Raw genomic sequence first — 21,843 nt, 5'->3', positions numbered from 1 at the left:
GTCTCCTGCCTCGGCCTCCTGAGTAGCTGGGATTACAGGCACGCACCACCATGCCTGACTAATTTTTGTATTTTTAGCAGAGTCGGGGTTTCACCATATTGGTCAGGCTGGTCTCAAACTCCTGACCTTGTGATCCACCTGCCTTGGCCTCCCAAAGTGCTGGGATTACAGGCGTGAGCCACCTTGCCCAGCCAAGAAAATAACTGTATATATCTTGATTGATAAAATAATTTATATAAATTACTAATAAATAAATCATTAATAATGAAGAAGGTAACGATGATGATGGTGGTTAATATTTCCTAAGCACTCTGTGCTATCAGCTTTTTGGATTATTCATTTACTTTTCACAATAACTTATGAGGTTGTTATTATTATACCCATTTTACAGATGAAGAAACTGAGACACAGAGCAGTTAAGTAATTTTTCCAAGGTCACACAGCTAGTAGGTGGCAGTTGCAGAAATCAAATCTATGTAATCTGGCTCTAGAACTCCTGCTCTTTATCACTATACTTAAATTACTCTTCAGAAACTGAGGTGGCTGATATTAAAGAGTAAAACAAAGCTGCATTTCTTTTTAAAAAACAATTTTAGTAATACCACTCAATCTCAAAATAATAAGAAATCTAACATTGCCATGGAATTCCAACAAATAAATGAAAAAATTTATTCCAACAAATTTTCACTCTCCATTTGATGGGACAGTTTGCTGATGGGACAATTTGCTACGTAAGTTGTCTACAAAATAAAATTATGCATGCTAATATGTCTTGGAGCCACATCATTTTGTTATTTGTGGTGGGGGTTTTTTTGGTGAGGGAGGTCATACTTAAGCATCTCCTACATATCAGGGATAGTACTATGCATGGTCACACACGTTTACATTAAACCCATTTCAGAAATACTGATTAGAATTTGTAAAATCATCTACCCATTTGGCCTTACTGACTATACTGAAATAAATATAAGAAGTTTTATCATCTCTAACCTAAAATAGCCTAGAGGCTCAACATCAGTAAGTCAGTTCTGCTGCATTAGTGACAGCGCTAAACCTGAGCCTAAGCAGTTCAGCAAGGAACACTGCCTGTAGCTGAAAGGTAACTCTATTTTCTCTAGCAGCCCACTCAAACGAGAGTTTAAGTGCTATGCATTACTGTCAAGTCCTACGGCACATACATCGTTAAATCTGGTTTATGCTCATCAGCTGTGAATCAGTACAAGTAAAAACATAACCTTGTAGCCATCATTTTTTATTAAAAATGTAAGAAATATCACTGCAGACCCATTTCGGTGTCACAATCTTCCATTTCGTGGTCATGTTTAGAGCTACCATTTAGGAAACCATTGGATGAAGTTTCTCCAACTCCATTGGAGTAGTGATCTGTTTCCATGTCTACATCATTACTGAAAACGAAAAAACAAACCTAATTTTAGAAATATCATACTTGCAGCTTAGTTTAAAATAAATCACTACTGAACTGTATAGCCTATGAATAAACTAACTTCATAAGGCAATAGAAATCTGCAAAAAAGGTATTTAGTTAAATCCTGAATGTATTCAAAGTCAAACATGTCGCTGACTTTTAACAAATTTGTACCCCTGGAGATAAGGGAGGGAAAAAGTACATATGCTACAATGCAGTAGTTTTATGACTTTACATCAGTATGGAGAAATCGTATTTCTGCACAATCCTATTATTTTTCAAACTCAGATCTGTACGTCTTCATTGATAAACTGCGGCCCCACCAACTCCCTAGCCAACCCTCTCCCCCTACACCCAGCACTGATTTCCAGTATGTAAGGGGAAAACCTCACTCTCAAAACAAATACATCTCACTCCTGGAACCCAATTCAGCTCGTACTGGAACTCGTACTCAATCCACTCCTAGACTATATTTAAATAGTCGGCATTCTGGCATTTGTCCTCACTACTTAATAATATACACTCTTTCAAGGGTAACTGATGACTTAAAAACAGACTGAGCTTCATTCTCTCATCCCTTTTCACCACATGACACTATTTCTCACAGGCTATCTTATTGGCTAAAGTACTGCTGAATCTTAATTTTGAAACTGATGTCCTGGATAGTTTCCAGTTTTCACTCATTCCACTCAGTAAATATCTATCTGTCAATAACTACATTTGGACATATTTAAGCTGTCAATGTATGTCCTTCAGAACCATCCGTACTCTTCTAAGCAACAATAAATATCTAATCTTTAGGATTTATCCTATGAAGGTCTAGGTAATAATTATACAATTTAGAAGTAAACATGCAATGAAATCTTAGGTAATGCTTAGATAAAAATGACATTTATTACAAAAGCAATATATATTCATTTGTAGAAAAAAAAAAATACAGATGAGCAAAAACCACTGTGCGTAATACCACCAGAGGTAACAAATTCTAACACCTTGGGGGCGTGTGTGCATGCATACACTCCTGTTAGTAAAATTGTTAAGGTAAAAAAACACAAGAGATCTAGGGAAAATGGGGATATGGCCCTAGGACTCCAGAGCAGACTTACTCAACCAGGAAAGCTTGTTTATAATCTTGACAAACTTCAAAAATTGATAAGAAAAACTAAACTTTAAAAATAAGAAAATCCTTACCATGACAGCTTTCAGTGGCCTTTTAAAAAATACTAAACTTTTTTTTTTTTTTTTTTTGATAAGTAAGTATTTGAAAGGAACTCATTCATTTAACACACATTTAAGAGCCTCTGAGGTATGATCCCTGTTAGGTGCTAAGGATACTATGAAACAGCCTCTGCCTTCCTGCAGGAAACAACCTATAAAAAGCTAATTATTATATTACAGAGTAATTATGATCAGTACTATGACGAAAGTTAATCACAAAACATGACACATTTGATGGGATGTAAATCAAGGAAAACATCCTGGAAGAACTGACATCTGAACTTGCATTTTCTCAGCCTGGACAGAAGTTACACTGGAGGTGAGGAAGGGTAGGAAAAAGAGCATTTCAGATGGTGGGCAGTATCAGGGAAAAAGTACATGTTTGCAAGTCAAATCCTGAAAAGCAGCCTCAGCTCTGCGACTTACTAGCTACTATTAATTGACCTTAAGGAAAAAAAGAGTCATTTACTTTTCTGATATCCGGCTCTACATCTGTAAAATGGTTTAAATAGTTAACACCATCTTTGCCTACTTCACAGTAAGGAAAGCCATCACCAACTACAAAACAACTTATAGTTTAAGGCAGTTCAAAAGTTATACTTTCTTTCCCTTTTATACCGCAGACAAAGGAGGATGTTGCGTCATCAGATCCTTCCGTTAAGCTTGCTTCCCTGAACTCAGGTAATAACAGATCTGTTTAGCAACTTCCTGCTGTGAGGATAGTATTTAAGAGAAAAACTCACAAATTGACTGCAATCTTACCCTCAAACATTGGCAGAACCCTTGATCAATGATAAAGTACCAATGCATTTATTATAAAGCATGATGAAGTTAACTTTTTTAATTTCCATCTATTTTTAAACTATAATATTTTGATTTTATATTTTCCAATATATCATCTCTCCTGTGAAAGACGATTTTTCTGCTGTTCTCATACACTTTTGTGGTTCTCCATTATAACTTCTATCAATCACACACACCATTACTTCAGTAAATTTTTGTCATGTGTGACAGACAACCCAGAAATTGAGATTAATCTCCAAATTTTCAAATATAGATTTTTTTTTTACATAGACTCCTTTCTGCAAAATCATATTTCCATTAAGATTCCATGCTAAATGTTAGGCTCTCTCTCCTTTAATAAGAAAATGTTACACTGGTGACCATTTCCTGAAAATGCAATGTAACCAACTGGTTTGTTATAGACCAAATCAATATTAAATTGACCCAGTCCTGGATGATTTGGGCAGGGTGAATTCACAATAATTTGCAACTGCACAGTAGTATTTAATTCAAATAATTTCACTTCATGAATTTATTTGAATTCAACCTGAGTGTGTCAAGGGTCATAGTATATTGAATGAGATATCATCTTTCAAACCTCTTCAAAGTCAGACACCCTACCTAGCAGAATGTTTGGTGCCCAACAAATCCTCAAAACTATCCTCACACTAATGTTTACTAAATGACTTAACCATCTGCTATATGCAAGCTACTTAAAGGCAGGCTTTCAAAAAAGATTCTTTGTAAAGCCAGTTTTGAACTTGGAAAACATTCTACACATTTACACCAAAAAAAACTCACACACAGAGAAAAAATTAGTTGTAAATTTATCTTATGTCACCATTCAAGGTTAAATATGCTACTGTGCCTTTACTGTGAAAACATAACAAATGGCATTTATGTGATCATTTGTATAGCTCTGTGGTTGGCAGAAGATAATGCATGAAGCCCTGAATTTGTCCTTATAACTTTACTAGGGGGAAGAGGGTAGTAGAGAAGAGGAAGAAACTAAAGAAAGCGCTCATGTGCATAGTAGGAGACTAAAAAGCTTTGGGGAACTGAGTCCCTACCCTTTTATTCTCTGGGGGCTTAGGAACTCCCAGAGCCCCTCTGTGGGTCACATAATTCAAGTTCTTTCAAAATTATTACAATGATTACACCTATGACTAGGTTGCTTATGTTAATGCAAAAGTTAGTGAAATTACTTACCTGGTGAAGTTATTAACTTGCTGTGATCTTGACATATTTATACTGTTCAGTTCTGGTACATTCAAATTGGACGACTGGTGTTTATTACTATGGCAATATGATTGATGTGCTTTATTTGATATTACACCATTACTACAACTTTCAAAACCTGAGGAAAAAGATACCACATGGAAATAGAAACAAACACTAATTTATTAATATGCTTGTAAACAAGTCTCCATGTTGATTTTGTATTTAAGACTTCTAGAACGTAGGAGAGTCAATGGATGATGTAAACAGGTAACTTCTTTGAAAAGATATTAAGAATACTTAACTGTGAGATCTTAATTATTACCTCATCTAACGTTTATTGAAGGCTTACAGATCCCATTTAATCCTCAAAATCCCCCTAAGATGGCAATATTATGATCATCCCCATTTTACATATGAAAACACTGAGGCTCAGAATTTGTCCAAGCCTGAAGCGACTGTATGATATTCAAGAGGAGTAGTGGCTAAGAATAGACACAAGAATCACACTTGTTTTACAGAGTGGTGATATAAATAACTGAGAGGAAGTAATGCAGAAAAGAGTATAAATTGAAGTGAGAAAAAGCAATGATGTTACTTCATGAAAGGAAAGGAGACACTATCTGACTTGTTTAAGAATGTTAAATGTACAAATATAACATCTTGGGAAATGCAGAATTAAAGAGATGGTCAAACAGAAGACTGAGAAGCATCAGAAATACATCTTTGGCTGGGCATGCTAGCCCACACCTGTAAGCCTAGCACTTTGGGAGGCTGAGGCAGGAGGAGCGCTTGAGGCCAGGAGTTTGAGACCAGCCTCAGAAACACTGCGAGACTCCAACTCTTTAAAAGAAACAAAAACAGGCCAGGTGCGGCGGCTCACACTTGTAATCCCAGCACTTTGGGAAGCCGAGGCGGGTGGATCACGAGGTCAGGAGATTGAGACCATCCTGGCCAACACGGTGAAACCCCGTCTCTACTAAAAATACAAAAAATTAGCCAGGCGTGGTGGCAGGCACTACGCCTGTAGTCCCAGCTACTTGGCAGGCTGAGGCAGGAGAATGACATGAACCCAGGAGGCAGAGCTTGCAGTGAGCCCAGATCGCGCCACTGCACTCCAGCCTAGGCAAATAGAGTGAGACTCCGTCTCAAAAAAAAAAAAGGAAAAAAAAAACAAAACCAAAAAAACCTGTAGAAGCGATGTCACAAAAGCCAAGGAGAGGATTTTAATTACAAGAAGGCCCAAAGTCACAGAGAGTAAGACTGACGAGTCAAAAAACAGATGGGAGAAAATGAACTAGGCAGAGCTGACTTTTGCAAGAGGCTTGGTTGGGAAAAGTTGGGGATGGGGAGAGGGGAGGGAGGCAGGGGCAGCCCAGCTAGGTGTGGTAACCAGTGGCATAAGATATCACAGCTGGATCACCTTTAAATTTGTATTTTATTAAAACACACAATTACCTTTTCACTTGAATGCTTTCATTTATGAAGGTCTGCTAATAACCTACTCTCAGAAACGGCTGTTCTTCAAGTTACTTCCTGGCACTGAGAACATGTGAATCTGAACCTACAATTTTTCACCCAGAAAATCCAGAAAATCTTAAGTATACACATTTGAAAACAGCTACAAAGGAAACATACAGATTTTCTGAGACAGACAGAGTGTAACTCTGTCACCCAGGCTGGAGTGCAGTGGTGTGATCTCAGCTCACTGCAACCTCTGCCTCCCAGGTTCAAGCAAGTCTCCTGCCTCAGCCTCCCGAGTAGCTGGGACTACAGGCACTTGCCACAATACCCAGCTGATTTTTGTATTTTTAGTAGAGACAGGGTTTTCACCATGTTGGCCAGGCTGATCTTGAACTCCTGACCTCGTGATCTGCCCGCCTAGGCCCCCCAAAGTGTTGGGATTACAGGCGTGAGCCACCGCGCCCGGCTGGAAATATACAGATTTTCAAAAGGAAAAAGGTTTAAGATTATAAACAGGAAAAATCTAAAAATAATGTCGTAAGTTAAATCTCACCTGAAAAATGTGCGGTGCTTCCTTTGCCTGATGCTAAATTGTGGATATTCATTCCATGGCTGGGGCTCATACTTGGACTACTAAAAGGTCGAGGACTAACAGGGTAACTGTCTTGAGACTTTGGACTTCGGCCTCCCAAACATCGTACTTCACTATCTGTACCATTCACCATTTCTATAAACTGACGCACTCTAAAGGAAAAAAGAAAAATTTACTTAGACATAATCTTCAAATGGCCTTTTGTTTATTTAAGAGCAGATTTCTAAAAATATTTTTAAAACTTTTACTTATCAGTAGGATTGGTCTTTAGATAGTAAGCTAAAAATATTAAATACGGTGTCCTATACTTTATTGCTTAGAATTTTAGAATTTCCAGAAAAATGAGAGTATGATGTAACAGACACTATAATAATATTACCCCCCTTTAATCAAGATTTACTAAGTGGAAATTTACCTATAAGAAGATATGAATCCCTTTTTTTTTGGCTACAAGTAATTTAATCAAAATAACATATGCACTTGGTAGCAAATCAAATTGTGCCTAAGGACAGGATTTTATGTATATATGATACATCTAAAGCATAGCCTTTCTCCCCACCCGTCCCATTTCCAACCTCTTAACCAAAATGGGCCTCATTTAAAATTCTACTTACTCTAAAGCAAAACAATTCTGTCATTTGGCTTACAAAGGATACCTGTTGCTTAACAAGTTGAAATCTAAAGCTCAGTAACATCTCATTTTTTAAGTAACAAAGATTCATAAAACCAATTAAAAGTGTCAAATCAGGATGGCTATTATTGAAAAAATAATAAACATAGAATTACCATATGATCCAGAAAGTCCACTTCTGGGTATATAACCGAAAAAATCAAATGCAGGGACTCAGATATTTGTACACCTACATTCATAACAGAATTATTCATAATAGCCAAGAGGTAGAAGCAAACTAAGTGTCCATCAGTGGATGAATGGATAAACAAAATGCAGTATTATCCAAACAATGGAGTACAATTCAGCCTTTAAAAGGAAGAAAATTCTGATATATGCTACAATAAAGATGAACCTTAAGGCTATTACACTAATTAAAAGAAGCCAGTCACGAAGAACAAATACTCTGATTCTACTTATATGAGTAGTCAAATTCATAGAGGCAAAATGTAGAATGGTGGTTTCCAGGGACTAGGGGGAGGAATGGATGGTTAGTGTTTAACAGAGTTTCAGTTTGGGAAGATGGAGAAGTTCTGGAGTTGGATGGTGGTGATGGTTGCACAATGATGTGAATGTAAAAAATGGTAAATTTTATGAAATTTTATGAAAATGTCTTTTATTATATAACATATATGACAAGTATTTATAATATATAACAATATAGCATTTTATTATGCAAACTCACTTTAATGTGAAAAGGAGATTAGGATTTCTTTCAAGTAAACTTGGGTATAACTGTTGTGTTGTTTCAATGGCTTCTCCCATCCTTCCTGCTAATACCAATTTCTGAATTCCTATTCAGTAAAAGGAAGCAAACGATTAACTTTTACAAAAGTAGATAAAACATAAACTTAGTGGATCCTCAGAAAAGAAAGGCAGTTAGTAAGAAATCTTTAAATAAATTATGATTAATTTCAATTTCTTTTTCTAATATCATAGTTTCCATTCAGCAATCCAGGAAACATTTCAGACATTTATTAAAAAGTTAGAAAAACAAGTACTGTCACAAATTTTTTAAAAAAAATTACAAACATACAAGTAATACAGTTAAAATATCTATTATGCAATATTGAAGTTTCAAACATTGAGATTAAAAAGACTGTTTTAAAGAGATAATAAAACGCCTTATCAAACATGATGACCTTCTGAACAAAGGACTAAAAAATGATAGCTTTTTGAGTAAGATTCCAATTTAACAGAGACTCACTGAACATTCACTTGATCTGATATCTGTTAAATTAGATGATGAGGATACAAAATGAGTAAGTGATCTCTGTTCAATAGAGCTTATTAAAATAGTAGAAAAGGACAGCACACAATTAACTACAACACAATGTAATCAGTGCTATTACAGCAATTTGACCTATGAAACAGTTGTCTTCATCCATTAATTTCACCCATCTGTTTTGTTTTCATCTCTACGCTTGTCAAGTATACCCAACCTGATGGACAAACAGCACCAATTTTAGGATGGCTAACTATGGAGCAGTTATGCTGACTTGCCATTGTTATATAGGACCTGTTTTATCTCTGGCCACACACGCCAGCACTAGGATCTAAATAATAAATACTTATGATCAATACTATATTAGATAGCCATTTAAATTCAAAGATATTTACATTTCTTTCACACATTATCTCCTCCAACTAATCAGACTACTTTACTATTTTTTAAATCTTTTTATTAAATGTTTATTTCCTGAAAGCCTAAGAAAACATTCCTTTAAGAAAAAAATGGTAGACATTCCTTACAAAAATTTCTTAAAATCTCTCTAGAATTAGAATTCTGACAGAGTCTTATGTGAATTTTTAAACTGATCTTCAAAAATGTCAGTGAAAATAAAATTCAGAGGCATCCATTTTAAATTAATATATTTGAAATTTTTTAAATTAAAAAAATAAAATTTCTAAAAATTAAAGTAACCAAATCTATAATCTGAAAACAAATGTTAGCCATGCACCACAGTGTCCTTACTTTGTCTATTCTTAATGGAAGCTAATTCTTCTAGAACGGTCTGGTCTGTAGATCTGGCAAAGGCCTCTGCTGTGGCACAGTACCCATGGTGGACTAAATAAGATGAAACCATTCTTAAAATAAAAAGAAAAAACATACATCTTTTAGTGAAGAGAATACATGCTTCATACTACAATTTACATAAACAAAATCTACTCTGGTGTTATAAAAACGAACCTATTTCCTTGAAACAAGGCGTTAAGAACTTCACCTTTAAAGTAAGCTTTTGAAAAACATCATTTTGTTCTATTCATGTAGTATTTTCAAAAAGATAACTGCAAATGCTATGTTGAGACTACCTTCCCTAAAATAAATATTACTTGAGAATCAAGGACATTAAGTGACCTTTTCTTTGATTCTTGGACTCTCATTACCCCCAGGTCCCTTACTATCTTATTATTCAGCCCTTCTAACCATAATTTCTATTTTGACTTTATCATGTGACTTACTCCAGTAATTGCTGGCATTCTGTAAAATAACCAACTTTAAAATAAAAGATTAAATCTTAATGTTCCAGAGTTCAACCATCTTCTTTATACACCAGTTATATGAAATGGGATCACACAGTATGTACAGAATACTAAGGTGAATCCAGACAGAAAATTTTCCAGAACAATGTCTATAAGTGTACTACTAATTAAAGAGGGAATCAGCCTTCTAGCCTAAATCAATTACTATGGTTTTACCCAAGAGATTTATCAAATATGACTTACATGTGAGTGACACATGTGCAATACAATAATCTTTTAAAAAGGTACCAGGTAGTCAAAACATATACTTACATCTATTCACAAAATGTGGTTAGAAAAACTGTTCATGCAACAATATTAACCCAAGTATCTGTTATCTCCAAACATTCAACTTTTAAACCTGCCTCCACCTGACACTACTAAGGGCCAGTTAAAAAATGGTGGGAAGCAGTGGTTCACCAGGAGGAGACTGAGGCAAAGTACGGAGGAAAGCGGGGAAAATGTCTAAGAAACAGACGTGCATCTTATTTTACCCAATTGTGTCAAATTAATTAAAGGGGGAGGGGACCTTTTAGAATGCACTCTTCAAGAGTTCATGGTGAGTATCAATTCAGTGAAGAAGTGGGTGGGAGGATCCTGGTTATAAGGTTAAGATAAATGTTTTCTACTATTTTGCCATGATGTTCAGTGGTAACCATTTTTAGGGCATTAAAACAATGTGGTCCCAGAACAACCCATTCTAGCTTCAGTTCATGGTAACTACCAGATTCTGCATCAGGGTTGTCTATTCTCAACTGGGCTGGACAAAAAAACTAGTGTCCAGTCTCCGTAATACAGATGATAATAGCTCTAGGGAAGAAGTGTGCTTTCAGAGTCATCATTATGTCTCCCAATCACCACCTTTTCTAAAAAATACCCCCAACATTTTATTACAATTTTAAAGTTAAGAATATTCAAGGCAATTATAAGAACATTAAACATGAAATGTGTTGGACCAATTGTATCTGAAAGTCTGCTATTTTCTTGGCCTGGATTATAATAGTGAAGATGACTTTTTAAATTTAATGGTATTTATTTAAATTTTAAGTCTGTACTTCACTACTCCTGATAGTTCAGATATTGAGAGCTTAAACACAGCCAAGTTCGTGTCCAAAATCCACAGAACCTGATTATAAAATTTAGATGATCTCTTAACTTTATCTTTTGCATTAACACTACTAAAAGTTAAATTGTACAACCTATAGAAATCATAAAATACTATTACTAAGAATAGCAAATGAATTAACCTAGCCTAGGTGACTTAACATCATTTTATTTCCTTCATCAAATTAATTCAGACTGAAATACAATTCTGAATGTGTGTCATCAAACAGTTGTTTTTAATTTGTTTAAAGAGTGGAGTAAATTACTTTTTGTTGAGAGATTAAAATCAATAATATAATAGATATGTTAGTATATAAATTAGTGGATTAAAAAGCTTCCATGGATACCAAAAGAATAAATATCTTATAAAAAATAGATTCTGAATAACATAAATTCAAATTTCTTCACTCTTACTTTTGTATCATGGTCTGCCATTCTCCTTCTCGATCTCCGATAGGAAATCGATCTATCTGTGCCTGGATTTTGGTTCTCCACTCCCGCATATAGTCTTCTATATCAAACACGAAAGGATGTTGCCCAAAATTGGCATCGACCACTTCTCCTGGTGTTTGAAGCCCCACGGTAGGATACAAATTTGGCTGTAAGATAATATATTTTATTAAACATCTATCCATTTTATGTTAGATTTAATAATTTTTTAATGTTATATTTAAAAGAACAGAACTATAAATTTACTTCAAATTTTAAAATCCCAATCAAAATATTAGTAAAAGGCTAAAACAAATAGTCTCAATTATATGTTAGATTAAAAATATCACTTCTTGCAATTTAATCATCAAGAAAAAAAGCGAACGAAGATCTCTATTTTATTTTTTCAGGGACAACGTTGTATTATACCATGTGGTATTATGCTACTAATAATATGTGGATGTAACTCTTGTTCTAAGATTATGTCATACAGTAGTTACAGAAATTCAAATATAAACACATAACTCAGATTTATCCCCGATTTTATATATGGTACATTTCTATAAACTGCATGTTAAAGCTAGTTATCATAATGATACTAGTCTGTCATTTAATAGCTTAAATTTACTATTTTCATTCTGTACATTTGGGATGCCTAACTTTACAAAGGGAAGGGGATACGACCTTAACTATAAGCAAAACACAGTGCCATGAAGAGTGGGGATTCTCTGTATTAAAAAAAGAAAAAAAAAGAAAAAGAAAAAAACTCAAATTCACGTATTTCAAGGGAGGAAAAGAATGAATCTGAAATACCCAAACTCAGAAATGCATTCAGGTACACTCCATGGTTTCAAGGTTAATCAAGATGAAAAGCTGGTAACTTCAAATAAACAAAAAATAGAGGAGTCATTCTTTCGGCTATGTCACTAATTGGTTGTTACATCTAAAGGGAGAATGAGTTTCTGAGTGGCTACAAAATGCCAGGGTTTAATCAAAATGCTGTGAGGCCACTATTATTATTTCTACTACAAAGATAGAGAAAAATGAGGATTCAAGGTTAAATAACTTGCTCATGGTCGTTCTGCTAACAAATGGCAGAGATGGAACTGGAACACAAGTTTGTCTGATACCACATCCAAAACTGATTTTTCCTCTTGCAACTCCAAATCCTACCATATTTTCGTTTTCTGTATGTATGTCTTATATCTTTGATTTAATAGTTATAACAAGTTATTTTTAGTACAAAACAAGGTAAAGATCAAGAACAGATAATTTCTGTGTGAATATAAGATGTTAAATAGATTTCACAGTAAAATGCAAAGAGGGTGTGTTTAAAAACAACCGTTCAATCAAGCAGAACAAAATAGAAACAAAATATTGTGTCAAAATATCAAAAAATATAAAGTACTAGTGGATTATGGAAATAAATGGCTAAAGCAAAGTATGCAAATGTACTGATTCTTAATAATCAACAGAGCTAACAAGTTTATAAACTTTTAAGCCAAAAACAGGTGAGATAGTACAGCCTTCTCATTTCACCAATGAGAAAACTGAGACCTAAAGACTTTATAGAAACAGGCCAGGAGTGGCAGCTCATCCCTGTAATCCCAGCACTTTGTGAGGCTGAGGCAGGTGGATTACCTCAGGACAGGAGTACCAGACCAGCTTGACCAACATGGTGAAACCCCACCTCTACTAAAAATACAAAATTAGCTGGGTGTGGTGGCGCATGCCTGTAATCCCAGCTACTCGGGAGGTTGAGGAAGGACAATTGCTTGAATCTGGGACAGGGAGGTTTTGGTGAGCCGAGATTGTGCCATTGCACTCCAGCCTGGGCAATAAGAGTGAAACTCTGTCTAAAACAAAACAAAACAAAAAACAAAAGAATAGAAAACCCACTACAGTTATGAAATACTTTAACACAAAAGCATATAAGCCAAAAACTACAGAGTGAGATGATTATGTTCATTACGCAGAGTTTATAATGATGATATCAGTATTGTCTAAATAAAGACACTTTTAAAACGATCTGCTCATCTAAATTTTCTTATAAATTCAGAAAAAATAATTATATCAACACTATCAAAGATAATCAACATTCATGAATTCTCTGATAAAACTATTTCATAAAAATTTAAAACTTCCCTGTGACAAAACATGCCACAAATGACAAAGACAAATGACCTTCTAGAAAAAAAATCTGCCACACATATGGCAAAATGTGTTTTCCAAATATAGAAAAAATTCAGGAGGACAAAGTTCAAATTCTTAAAAATGGCATCGAATATGAAGGCAATTTGTAGAAGAAATAAAAATGACAACACATAAAGAGAAGTTTAATCACATTCAACTTTTTAGATGAACATTTTTAATGTGCACTTAAAAATAAAATCAATTAAATTAAAAGTTCAAGATTTAAAAACTTTTGCACATCAGATTAAGACTTGAAAGGCTGAGGATACCCAATGTTGATAAGGGTTGGGGAAATAACCCTCTCATCTACTTACACAGAAATAAACTGACATAATCTTTTAATAAATCAGGAAAAATCTATTAACACTGACTGAGTAATTTCACTTGGAAGAGTGTATTCTTACAGAAAAATAAGTATGTACAAAGATATGTCCTGTAGCATTATTTGTAACGCAAACAAAATTTTAAAATATTCACAGATAGGTGATACTATACCACATTCATCAAATCTCAGAATCTAATAGTAACAAATATCACTATTTTGTGTCTAGGAAAACATAATGCAAATTAAACTCTGACCAGTCATTGATTCTACAGTGCATTCTCATTTCAGAAATACTAAAATATGAAAAAAATGTACATTTTATAATTAATTGATTGTGATAGTAAATTAATACAATAAGATAACATAAAGCAGGCAAAAAGAACAGAATGAAAAATGTTATGTATGGACATAGAAAGATGTCCTATACACATTAAAGTAAGGTATAACATATTGTATATGGTATGACCCTATCTTTCATATAAACATTTTAAAAATGAACATATTGGCTTATATGGTGTTTAGAAAGAAGCCTAAAAGGATATATACTCAAGTTAAAAGAAACATTATAGCCAAAGAGACTAGGACTATGAAGAACTTCTCTTTTGTACATTTCTGTATATATAAACATTTCTCATTTAAGTATTTAATACTATACATTACTTCTGTAATCTGATATAGATTTAAAATACTTTTAGTAATATTAAGTCAGTTTTGGCTCACTGAAAAGTAACTATAATTTTTATACCATTTACTCAACCTTAAAACTGGAGAATTTGGGGGAAGAGGATTAAGGACATAATCCTTAACTTGCTATATTACAGATTTTAAAAAACAACAGCCTTCAATGTTTTTTAGTATGTTCACCTGTGCAACTATTATAATTTAATTGTATAACAATCCCATCACCCCAGAAAGAAACCCAGTACCCATTTGCAGCCACTTCCCATTTCCCCATTTCCCTGGCAACCACTAATCTACTTTCTAACTCTATGGATTTGCCCATTCTGGACATTTTGCATAAATGGAACAACAAAATATGTGATCTTTTATGACTGGCTTCTTTTTCTTTTTTTGAGACAGAGTCTCGCTCTGTGGCCCAGGCTGAAGTACAGTGGCATGATCTCAGTTCACTGCAACCTCTGCCTCCTGGGTTCGAGCAATTCTCCTGCCTCAGTCTCCCAAGTATGGGACTACAGCCGCATGCCACCATGCCTGGCTAATTTTTGTATTTTCAGTAGAGATGGGGTTTCACCCTGCTGGCCAGGATGGTCTCGATCTCTTGACCTCCTCATTTGCCTGCCTCGGCCTCCCAAAGTGCTGGAATTACAGGCGTGAGCCACCGCACCCAGATAACTGGCTTCTTTTATTTAGCATGTTTTCAAGGTTCATCCATGCAGCAGGTGCACCATCACTATAGATTTATATGTAATAATGTCTTCCAGAAAAATACTCCCGCCCATGTAGAATAGTACATAGACAGAATAGGTTCTTTATGAAAAGAATAGGAAAACATTTCTACTAACTTGCAAAAGGTATTTTCAATCTAGAAATTGCTTAAAAGCTAAATGTATACAATATAAATTTCTATTCTCAATAGCACAGCTTTGGTCTACATTAGATCTCTTCTAGTAAAAATGACTATACAAATAATGTATCCACAAAAAGTAGATTTCAAGTCAGTGCCCAGAATTCAAAAACAACATCATTTAAAATGAGAACAGTTACTATAACAAAAGTCCTTAAAAAGCAACAGCCTTCAATGATTTTTAGTATGTTCACAGAACTGTGCAACTATCATAATTTAATTGTATAATTAAATCCCAAACTGAATTAGTTATACTTAATGTCATTTCTCAAACTGGTGAGGTAAGCTGAGGAAAAAGACTATTTTGAAAAAAATCTAAGGTTTCCAAAGCTGTATAAACACTTATGTTCCAAAACAGGTGCAGAACAATCTAGGTAAACTGGATTTTCTGCAAATATACTTTCTCTCAGGATTCAACGGTATGGGTAGCTTGTGAGAGATCCCAGGTATAGAAGATATATATATCAACACTTCCTTGATGTTTCCTTTAAAAGAAAAGTAATATGAAGCCTGTGGAAGTCCCAGAAGATCTACAGTATTAAAAATGAAAACTACTATACTAAAAGGAAACCTAAAACCACCACCGTACCCACTGTTACAAGGAAGTTGCACATGATCATTGGCTACCTGAGGGAGAAAACATAACTGGTGATTCAAAAGTGGGAGAGAAAATAATCAACATGTCTACAACCAACCAAGCTTTTTCCAAATGATCACCTCTATCTATGAACAAGAAAATGAAAGCTAACAACAACAAAAGCTCACACTGACTAGTTGGTTTCACATGCTTAGTGCCGCAACAGAAAAAAATAAAAAAAGTCACTAAACCCTTTACCCAACTCTAAATGAAACTTACAGCATTCTCACCAGTCTCTTACCTGTTAAAGACCAAATCAACCCACCAACCAGAATCTGCACCTACAAACTCTGCCTGTCCCCACAATGCTCTTCTCAAAAGACCATCCCCTCAATTACACACCTGTCTACCTCTTTCTATGCTACATCTACTTTTTTTTTCTATGTTACATCAACATTTTCGTCAGCATGCTCAATCTCCGAATTTTTTTTTTCTACTGCCCCCACTTCCACCACCGGCTACTACTCCATTTCTTTACTCCTCACTGTGGCCAAAGTCCTCCAGAGTTATCCACTGTCTATAACTCACCTCTTCCTAAAATCCATTCCAATCAGGATGTCTCCATCCCACGGCTGAAACTTTCTTGTCCAGGTCACCAGTGACCTCTACTCTGCTCCGTACAATGGTCAATTCTCAGACCTTACGTAATTTTCAGATTCAATCCATTAGCCAATTCTCTTGGTTTTCAGTTGGATTTTTAAAAGAATCATATTTTTTGTTATTATTATTTTGGGATTTTTAAAAATTTAACTCTTTAATCCATCTAGAACTTACTTTACACTTTGTCCTAACAATATCTACATATTTTAAAAAATAATAATAAAGACTTATTCCATCACTATTTACTAAATAATGTGGCAGGTTTTTTTTGTTGTTTTTTGTTTTTTTGGTAGAGGTGAGATCTCATTATATTGCCCAAAGTGGTGTTGAACTCCTGGCCTCGAGCAGTCCTCCCACCTCAGACTCCCAGATCCAAATAATGCTTCTTCATGAGTACTTTTGATCGGTAGGGTTCAAATATTCCTTGGCTTAAAATTATTTTCTATTATAATTTTGATTTCTGTTTTTTCCTAGGATTTTCTTAACAATCTACAGATTTGTTATCTATTCTCTACCTCTGAATCTTCCACCATCTCTCTCAAAACATCTCTGAAAATTGGAATGTGTTTTATAATTGATGACACCTTACTATGGTCAGGCAGCTGTCACAACACAGCTGTCACTGCCTGCACAGGAGCAATTTGTTAAGGAATGAGCTCACTGAAAAGTTCTTGGGACTGAACTGCTTTTTCTGATGAAATTTTCATTTTCGTGATATTGATTAATATCATGAAAGTGACAGCATCAAATGTGCACGATGGAATAATCTGCAGCTTGGAGATTAATCTCAGAGACATAACACAGAAATCTTAAAAAATGTTCTTGATGACAGAGAAGATAGTATCACAAAGAAAATCATGGGCATCAGCCTGGGCAACCTGGCGAAACCCCATCTCTACCAAAAATACAAAAAATCAGTCGGGCATGCTGGCGTGCGCTGGTGGTCCCAGCTACTTGGGAGTCTGAAATAGGAGGATCCCTTGAGCCTGGGAGGCAGAGGTTGCAGTGAGCCAAGATCACACCACTGCGCTCCAATCTGGGTGACAGAGTGAGATCAAAGAAAATCATGGCATCCACTCTAAAAAAAAAAAAACCGATTTAAAAGGTTAGAGTCTGAACATGAAATTTTAGGAATACCTTAATCAATTTATATTGCTTATTTCATCCTTTTTAGGTGTGCACCTAAAAACAGATACAGATTAAAAATCTACGTTTAAATAAACCTAAGAGATCATTGAGTATAAGATAAAAATGCTAAGTGATAAGGGAGGCATTATGTCACAGTTAGCTTTTTCCCCTTGGTGTCAGAGATGATGCAGATTACAACGGACAGTGACTTGGGTTTGGTAAATAAGATCCGTGGAATCAAACCTCTACTGAAGAGAGTTACTGTCCTCCCTTGCTTGAATTTCTTTTTTTTTTTTTTTTTTTGAGGCGGAGTCTCGCTCTGTCGCCCGGGCTAGAGTGCAGTGGCCGGATCTCAGCTCACTGCAAGCTCCGCCTCCCGGGTTTACGCCATTCTCCTGCCTCAGCCTCCCGAGTAGCTGGGACTACAGGCGCCCGCCACTCGCCCGGCTAGTTTTTGTATTTTCAGTAGAGACGAGGTTGAATTTCTGCAATAGTCTTCTCACAGGTCCCCTTGCTTCTTCTCACAGGTCCCCTTACTCCCATATTACTTTTTTTTTTTTTTTTTTTTCTGAGGCAGAGTCTCGCTCTGTCATCGCCCAGGCTGGAGTGCAGTGGTGCAATCTTGGCTCACTGCTAGCTCTGCCTCCCAGGTTCACGCCATTCTCCTGCCTCAGCCTCCCAAGTAGCTGGGACTACAGGCGCCAACCACCACGCCTGGCTAATTTTTTGTGTATATATATATATATATATATATATTTTTTTTTTAGTAGAGACGGGGTTTCACGGTGTTAGCCAGTTAGTCTCCTGACCTTGTGATCCATCCACCTCGGCCTCCCAAAGTGCTGGGATTACAGGCGTGAGCCACTGCGCCCAGCCTAGTCTATTTTTCAACTAAGCAATCACAGTGATCCCATAAAAACTGAAGTCATATCATGACAAATACAAGTCTGCAGTGTCTTTGTATTTCACTCAGAGTAAATGTCCAAGCCCTCCCAATGGCTTGCCCAAGTCTAGATGGTCTATTAATAGCTTACCCCCAACCTCATCATTATCTCTGATCATCTACTACTACACCTGCTCTGCCCTCCTCACTCCTCTCTACCACACTTCAGACCCTTCTTCAAATAAGCCATGTGTGCTCCTGCCTAAGCACCTTCTCCCTAACTTCCCTCTGCCTGGAAAACTCTTGCTCTACATATACACTTGGCAGACTCCTTCACTCCTCCAAAGCCTTAGCTCAAGTCTCACCTTGAGCAAAGGGGAGCAACTTGAACAACCAACCTTGTGTCCTACCATTGGTATTCCCATTCTCTTTTTTTCCCCTTTCTTTCTAAAGTATACTTAACACCCTTAAAATATGTTCTACTTTATTTGTTTTTCATGTACTGCTTATTCTCTAATTTTCACAGCTTGAATACTATGAAGTCCAAGAGGGCAGAGACCTTTACTACCTGTTTTGTTGAATAATATATTCCAAGCACTTAACCTGCCACACGGTAGGCCTCTATATAGCTTGAATGAATAAATAATTTGAACTGCTACACAGCTTTCTGCTGAAAAGTCCAAGGAAATACATTTCAAATGAATGAATGGTGACATTTAAAAAGATACTTGAGAATCAATTCTGATTTATTTTCCTTTATACAATGAATCCAGTGCAAGTTGGAGCTTAATTTCTGAGGGTCTACACCCAAGGTTGTTAGAGAAAAGATCTCTTCTTTGCATGTCGTATAAACTTAATAAATATCAATAAGACTGTATTTTAAACTTTCTAAATATGCCCAGTATCAGTTTCTTTATACTTCCTTTAATTAAAAATAGAAAATTGCCTTTAAAAAAAGTCTTACCGGTAGGTCAGTGAAAGCAATACCTAAAAAGAAAAAAAAAAAAAAAAGTGGCATTAGAAACTGTTTTTCAAAGCAGACTATACTGACAAGCTGAACTTGTAACTAAAAGAAGGAAACAAATGGCAAAAGAAAAACATTAAAGCCTAAATAAAAAATAACAAGACTATTTCTATTTTTCATCAATAACACTAACATATGTCTGGGTGAATGAACGCTGTCCCCCTTCAGGATAATCAGCCTTGCTAGTCATACACAAATTTTATTTCTGAGATGTTGCCATTGTCTTCAGGATTTTTGAAATACTTTTAGATATATCTTCAAAGCTACATTAGAAAACACATTAAGAAAGTTGGTTGCAAAACAGTCACAGTTTATTTTTTACCCCCAACTTGCCATTTGTAGCCTCATTGTTTAATAATCATCATCTAGATTTAGCTTTTAAGTAATTTTAGGTGGAAGGAAAGGAGTTTTTCTGTTATAAAAGGCAAACAAGGGAAAATACAGTATATTTTTGCTTCTTTAAAAAATGTTTCTTATGAAAGTAAATTCTTTAACTTATGATTTACTTGTGGGAAAAATCAATTCCTCCTTCAAAGGATAAAGGATTTTGCACAGTTGAGAATTTCTCGAATACCTTTTCACAGTAATTACAACAGTCACATTCTAGATACAACTTGAGCAATGGCAATATCATTGGAATAAGTCTATTGTCAACCCAACGTGACAATTTAACGACCTCCTTTCAAATATTCAAATATACAACTTAGCTGAAAATAAGATAATAAAGTATTTCTGTAGATATATTTTTAAAGATTTAGCACTAGAATAATGGGAGAGCAGTATTGGTGAGTCAGTTGATCTCAATTCTTCCAGTCTAAAACAAAATCAAAACCAAACCAGCACCACTGTTTCTACAGTCTTGATTACTATCTTAAAACCGAGAGAATTTCCATTAAATTATTTTTAAGGTCTCTTCCTACTTGACATTTTATTCTTCTATGATTGTGCTGTACTAACAGAAAACATCTATTTATTAAGATAATAAAGTTAAAAGACAAACTGAATATAAATTTTACACTTTTAAAATAATGTGTAAAAATAATGTTTTGTAGTTAGTAAAGCCCTGTTTTTACGATTTTTAAAAACTAGTAAATTCATGGTGGCTTGTTAAAAGGAAAGCAAAGTTACGGTTCCTGTTTCCCCCATATAAAACATTATCATTACATTTAACTTCATTAATAACACAGACAGCAAAGTACTATCAGCCCAAATAAAAAATTTACCCCCAAAATTTCACAAAAGTAAAAAGAATATAGAAAGCAACAGAGAATAAATATTTTAATATACTATAACTATACATATTTCTAATATTTTTTCATAAAATAAGTTAATCAATTATTTTTCTCACAGATGTCTAGTTATAATGAAGACTGTATATTCTATCTTTAGCAAAAATCCTTTGTGTCTGTAATTACTGAAATTTTCACTTTACCAAAAACTCTAATGAAAAATTCAAAATTAATTCCAAAGGTTAACATTTTTTAACACTGCCAAATAAAGTTACCACACGTTTTTGCTCAGATCATGAAAAGATGCCACTTTAACAAGATGATGTAACTATTTGAATTCTACACAGAAAGCAATTTTCTATATTCATAATTTCCTGATTTGTCAGGCTTTTTGAAAAGTGATCTTCAATTGGTGAATGTCATTCAATAAAACAAAGTAAAAAATTATCAAATTAAGTTAACCTATATACTGCAATGTTTTCTCTTATTTTCTTAAATAAAACCTTTCTATTTTTCTTTATATAGTAAGCAAATATATATTCTGAAAGTCTTCCATGAGACACAAACTAAAGATGTATCAGGTTTTGGGTACAGATTATCCATTTAGGAAGTACAAGGGAATAGTAACTAAATATTTAATAGTATTTTATCTTCTAAGATGTCAGAATCCAGACCAGAGGTAGGCAAAGCTTTCCTACAAAGGACTACTAATATGTTCTGCTTTCCAGGCCATATGGTCTTTAACACAAACACCCAACTCTGCCATTGTAACAGGAAAGCAATCATAAATATATGCAAGTGGGTGTGGCTGG

The 21,843-nt window shown here is 35.0% G+C and overlaps 1 protein-coding gene across 1 annotated transcript in view; it reads right to left on the bottom strand.

Annotated features, from left to right (window-relative positions):
• Window positions 1-21,843, bottom strand: part of RANBP9 (RAN binding protein 9) — a 93,526-nt gene that overhangs the window by 10,399 nt on the left and 61,284 nt on the right. Inside the window, exons 5-11 of the mRNA XM_010376408.2 lie at window positions 19,743-19,765; window positions 11,413-11,597; window positions 9,347-9,459; window positions 8,057-8,165; window positions 6,663-6,853; window positions 4,637-4,784; window positions 1,285-1,406 (exon numbers count right to left, since the gene is read on the bottom strand). Of these exons, the coding sequence (XP_010374710.2) occupies window positions 1,285-1,406; window positions 4,637-4,784; window positions 6,663-6,853; window positions 8,057-8,165; window positions 9,347-9,459; window positions 11,413-11,597; window positions 19,743-19,765 (891 nt within the window). The remainder of the gene's footprint in view (window positions 1-1,284; window positions 1,407-4,636; window positions 4,785-6,662; window positions 6,854-8,056; window positions 8,166-9,346; window positions 9,460-11,412; window positions 11,598-19,742; window positions 19,766-21,843) is intronic.

Source organism: Rhinopithecus roxellana, chromosome 4 (assembly GCF_007565055.1).
Source record: "Rhinopithecus roxellana isolate Shanxi Qingling chromosome 4, ASM756505v1, whole genome shotgun sequence".
Classification (NCBI taxonomy): Eukaryota; Metazoa; Chordata; class Mammalia; order Primates; family Cercopithecidae; genus Rhinopithecus; species Rhinopithecus roxellana.
This window is presented reverse-complemented; position numbering and strand designations above follow the sequence as displayed.